At 33.1% G+C, this 6074-nt stretch overlaps 1 protein-coding gene across 1 annotated transcript; it reads right to left on the bottom strand.

The window, feature by feature from the left end:
- Positions 1-44: 44 nt before the first annotated feature.
- LOC115245728 (poly(A)-specific ribonuclease PARN-like) lies at positions 45-5854 on the bottom strand. Its single transcript, XM_029824177.1, has 12 exons — positions 5560-5854; positions 5260-5473; positions 4838-5116; positions 4470-4752; positions 3920-4041; positions 3547-3773; positions 3265-3334; positions 3070-3125; positions 2801-2887; positions 2492-2684; positions 233-312; positions 45-158 (listed from the first exon to the last, which is right to left on the bottom strand). Exons 1-12 carry the CDS (start codon positions 5576-5578, stop codon positions 70-72), a joined length of 1719 nt encoding a protein of 572 aa, XP_029680037.1. The 5' UTR covers positions 5579-5854; the 3' UTR covers positions 45-69.
- Positions 5855-6074: the final 220 nt, after the last annotated feature.

Consider the following 6074-nt stretch of genomic DNA (forward strand, 5'->3'; position numbering starts at 1 on the left):
ATTCTTTTGAATGTCTGCGTATATGTTTGATGTCATTTTCTTAATCGTATAGTCGAAATTCTTCTGCAGCTAATTCCAAGAATTATCTTCCGCGAAAGTCTTTTTGTCGACTGCATCACCTGTTGTCGCTTGATCTTTGCGTTTCTTGCGCCTTTTACCTTTTATACATAAAATGAATCGGAATATTAATTCATGTAAAAATAAAAAAAAATAAAAAGTGTGTAATACCTACCAGTAGCAACTTTCCACTCGTCTTCGTGTGTATTCGCTCCGTTAGTAGTCGATTTTCCATTATCTTTCATGGCGGCGTTCCTACAAAATGATACATTTTTGAATATCGTGGGAATGTGAATTTCATTTTAGCGCGCTCATAGTAAATGTAAATACAATGTGTAATAACGCATTTCACACACAATGAATCAATTTGTAGATATCACAATCGCATGCGCGACAAACTTGAATTTCATTCACGGGATTATCCATAGTTTTTTTATTCCGATTGATTCTATATTTAAAGAGTACACACGTGTATACGCATATGTAGACGAGATGCTGTATATTCAAAAATTGCGGGATTCGCAGCGATAGTTCCGCGAATTCAAACACGCGTGCACCGAATAAATTTCTCTTGAGAATAATGTAGATACGATAATGTTAATAATATACAACCGATCGGAGCTTCTCTCTTTCCTAATTACGTGCTCTCGATATCAAAGATATCCGTTCTTCGTTAAATGGAAATTTATTTCGCTCGAGAGAATGATCGAGTTGAAATCTCGAGTTGAAATGTATTTTATTTCTCAACTGCGTAACTAATGAATAATATATACTTCAAACGGTCTTTTTTTCTGGAAAATACTAGGTTTAAAAAAGTTTTGTATTTTTATTAATTCTTTAACAAATTCTTTTTTAATAATTTTAATATTAAAATTGATAAAATTATAGTTAAAAATCATTTTTAATTTTATTATTTTAATTTTATCATAATTATTTTTCGGATATGATTTTATTGTTATTTAATTTTATTAAGATTATAAATTTTAGGTTTATATCGGGTGAATTTTTACGCGTCGATTTAAGTCAGTGTAATATAAATTTTGCGTCTTTAAAATGACTATATATTCCGCTGTTCCTAGAAATATCATTTGTCTCAGGTGATCATACTCAGTTTCTTATCATCCAATGTTCGTATCACATGAAAACACATGCGACACAGCAGGGAGAATTTACGAGCGCGGTAATTACGAGCACACGGGTGATTCATTAATATCATGTTATCCGAGCAACGTTGTAACTACAATGCGATAGAAGATTGCAGTCGGTTACAAAAAATATACGCGCCGTGTTCACTAGACAAAGACCGCGACTAACGACAGCTGATTGGAGTCTGGGTATATTGATTATTGCAGCCATAGTTACCTCGTTAAAGATTTTCTCTCAAAACGCCGCTTTAAACGGCACGATTAACTACTTACTACCGTTTGAGACTTATGCACGCTTAGCGTCATCACATAAGAGTGTTTTTTTTTTTCAGAAAGATCCTACGGATAATACGATTTTAGTATAACTAATATCTTTTCAAAATTTTAAATTAATTTCCAATTTTGTATTTAGAAATTTTAGAGAGAATAAAAATAATTGCAATTCATGCCCAATTAAAATTCTTTATATTAATAATAATTATATATGTTTATCCTTTAATATATAAAATAAATGAATTTGAATAAATAAATTAAATGAAACAAAAAAGTGTAAATGATACAGTTTTAAACAACTCAGACTTTGCACATCGTTTAATGCAATTTCCATAAAAGATATCAGTTACTTGCAGGACGGCGAGCACATCGCACAAACCGGATCAGGGGGAAAGAGGAGGAAGAGGCGAAGGAGGTACGGAGCAGGATGAAGGGAAGCAGAAGAGGAAAGGGAAAAGGAGAAGAGCAAGAAGACGAGATAGGCCTGTAGCAAGCGTCGCGTGCATTAATTCAGAACAAGGTCTACAGCCCTATGCAAATTTCTCGTGTACAGGAAATCCTAGGAGAGGCTGCCTAGGGTCTTATCCCTTTCTCTCTTTTCGTCTTGAGAAGATCATACCGGAGCTATAAGGCGTTATTCATCCGTGCGTTTAATATATCTCGCACTGAGCGTGATAGCTCGCGGCAGAAAATAAATTACGACGGACTATCCATTTTTGTTCCAATGCGTGCGATTTTCGAGATTGCACATTTTACAAACGTACACATTTATTCACTGCAGAGATTTTATACTATTCATACGTATAAATTAGTATTTCTAAAAATTAGATAATTAACCGCGATTTGCAACCGAGTAATAGAGAGTTTAAAAGCAGGAAGAGAGTCACATTTGACAATGTTAATTTGTTCAATAAAACTGCCCCGATATATTCATGGAAGCAACCGATAATTTGAATTCATTGTGTGCCAAACGTTTTGTATTAAAATCTATGATATAATATATCGTTATAACTCACTCAGGCGATGACAATTTGCGTTTACGGTTCTCGAGAGAAACGTCGGTCTGTAAGGAGACTTGATGGTTTGAATATTTTTGTACTTTGCAGGTAGTCTGTCTGGCTAAAGCCTGCATCACAATGCCGGCCTGATCGCGACGGTATAAACCTATGTATGCGGACGTATCCGATAACCATGAAACATAACCACCGCCTGCAAACAAAAATTGTTATAGCACTAGAAATTAATAGCACTAGAAGTACACATGTCGTTTATGACGCACGTACTTTGTGTCAATTGGTTTTTACTTGTATCGATACAATACTCACCAAATGGACTAAAAAGTTGACTTATATCCGTATGTTTCCATTCCTTAGGGAATGTTATGTGAAACACGTGATCTCTGCTAGGATTTGCTAGGAGAAAAAAAAAGATTTATATTACTTATCAGTAAGTGATTTCTCGCTATTCACTCTAATGGAATAAAGATAATATCCCTCTCTTCTCTCCTTGATTTTATTGATTTAAATAATATGAGAGCATACATATAACATATAATTATATTCTAATATAATTTTTTTTAATAAGATATACTTACGATCTTTTCCTACTAAATTCACATATGGAAAGTCTTTCAGTCTTGCAATTGGAAGTCTGCAAAAAGAGAAGAAGCCAAGAAAATAATTAAATTATAAGTAAATACAATTGTACAATAAAAACAATTGTATGAGATTTTTAAGAATAAAAAGTAAAATATTATTCAGAATTCTTTCTCTACTGATGTAATACTTACTTATTGAGAAAAGGATTAAGCAAAGGAGAATTTGCTAGTACCATGGCATTTTCAGACTTCTGCAATGTGCCTAAAAAGATAGTACAACATATATTTATTAACGAAAGTCAAGAAACACAAAGCAATTATTCATAAATGAACACATTTATCTACTCATGTACACAAAATTGATTGATATAAGAAACATATACAATATATATATTTTGCAAATGAACAATAATATCGGCAAGAAAAATATTAATCATTGTAATTGTGATATTTATACCTAATGTAATTACTGACCAAGATAATTGGATAATGCAATAAAGCATAATCCAGTAATGTACGCATCATATCCTGCTTCATGAGATTTTTCTGTTGATACTGAATAACTATGTCCTTCCACAGGTTCCACATCAGGAATAGAGAATGGGGACTTGCTGACGATATCTAATAATACATTTAAATTCGACGATGTTACGTGCTCTTTAAATTGTTGTGATTGACAGATGACTTTTGTATCCAATAAGCTTAAAGAAAAGAGAAAAAGATAAGTTTTTCTGATAAATTTCACACACATACATAAATATCTCTAGATATTAAAAACTAGCAAATAATATTCAAAACATCTCTTTCCGATTTAATAATAATAAAAATATAAATACATGTATCTTACCTAGGAAATAAATCATGAATCAATGTCTTGAATTCTAGATAATCATTTGGCAGAGGTGTAAAAAATTGATGCACAATATGACACAGATCTAGTAACATGTTATGACCTACTATTATCTTTCCCTGAAATAAAGAGAAATTGAAATATGTTTAAACAGAATTACAATAACAAGGAAACATTATATATAGTTTGTATCTCTTCCAAGTATCTCTACTTATTTAAGAAATATAAAAAAATATTGCATATAAAATAATGTGAAGAATTGTAACTTCCAAAAAAACATGGTACAACAGTAATAACTTTTGAATGGATATACAATATGTCTGATTTAAGTGAATATATAGAATTATTTTGTAAGCGAGTAAAGATATGAAAAAATTGTACAAATAAGAGATATTAAAGAAAATGTTTTGTACAAAACTAATTTTATAATATTACCTTCTAAATGAAACAACTTTTGTATGAACAATTTTTTTATCAATTGCTTACAAATCAATTCCATATATCCAGTTAAATCAGACATACTGTGTATATATGTATATACACTTACAGATTCTACAATCTTCTTCAAAAGATTGCTAAATCCTACAGCCTGTTTCATTTCCAATTTCTCGTTCTCGCGTTTTTGATTCTCTTTTTTTTTCTCTTCCTCTTTAGTACCTGCTTTCTGTATGGAAAGACAGTGCCAAGTATTTTCAACTTTACTTTCAACTCTCACTTTGTTGGGCCACCTAATTCTAGTCTCCTGGTATACAAGTCTTCTTATAAAAGCATTACATTTGTCTATTATTATTTCTTCAGCATCCGAGGCCAGAAAACCCTCTATTCTGGAACTGAAATTTCTACAAGTTAAGTACTTACTGATATCGCAATTTTAATATCATATATTCTTTAAGTTATATTGAAAAAGATAGTTACCATATTTCCTCTATTTGAGGTTTGTCATTATCTGATATCGGAATCAAGTCTTGATTGTTCTCTTCTTTGATTTTTTGTTTTTCTTCCAAGCGTTTAGCAAGTTTCTCTTCTTCATTTGCCCTGAGATACGGTATGCCATACTTGAAAAGTTTGTTGAAGTTGAAGTCTTGATTTGCTAGAAAGGCTATCGAAGATGTCTGACACATAAACCTGCAATCCGGTGCGTGACGATTCATCGGTTTGGGAAACACATAAAAATTATAAGAACGCTGAGAATATCTGAAAGATGAAAGATGTTTCATAATTGATTTAATTCATTCTTATATATAAAGTTTTTTTAGACTATGTATTTCTTTAATTAAATTATTAATGCAGTTTAATTAAATTAATAATAATCAAAATATTAATAAATAAAATCCTACTTATCAGTTTGTGAGTCATATGTGAAGATGGACAAACCAAACTGTACAAGCAGAAAATCCATCGATCCTGCTCGGAGTTTGGCATAATATTGAGCTGGTGTATCAAAGGGACCAGCATCTGGACCTGAATTAAGGCCGGTGAATTCACCATCGATACTGAGAAAAGTAGCATTCTGTAGGATGCTATCTAATTCAGATAATACGTCCTGAAAGTCTACGGAAATTACATTGGATTAAGGAAAAAGAACGAGAAAATAACTCATGAAGAGATAAAGTTTATCAGTATTGTCGCGTACTTACTGGAACAAGTTACTTCCATTATTTACGTCGTTTATGCGCACATTAATGCACACGCAAGATTTAATATATGAAACTCTATATATAAACTCTCACACGTATGTACATAACCTGTATGTATTTCTATCTATTGAAGTATGTAAACAGACAAACGTGCGTACAGCGATACAAAGGGTGCGTTCCGTTTCTCGCATGATGCGCATAGGAGCGCACGAGATCGTTCCGTTTCAATCCATGCGCAGTTCATGCGCACATGGGAACGGTCTCCCACCACACGCCGCGCCATGTTGTGCAGCGCATGAGAGCGCATGAGCATGAGCTGCCTCAGCTCCCGAGATGGTGTAGTCCATAGACATAGTATATCTAGACCGAGCGTTTGCCTTTATTTAAGGAGTGGGGGCCGATGTCTACGTAGAAAAGGACATACTCTGTTTCGTGCCCCTTGCGTTCTCTCTCGCTCGCACGTAGCATGACGAAAGAGAGCGCTATGCTCTGTGCGAGCGAGAAAGAACGCAAGG

This window comes from Formica exsecta, unplaced genomic scaffold (assembly GCF_003651465.1).
Source record: "Formica exsecta isolate Colony F162 unplaced genomic scaffold, ASM365146v1 scaffold129, whole genome shotgun sequence".
Classification (NCBI taxonomy): Eukaryota; Metazoa; Arthropoda; class Insecta; order Hymenoptera; family Formicidae; genus Formica; species Formica exsecta.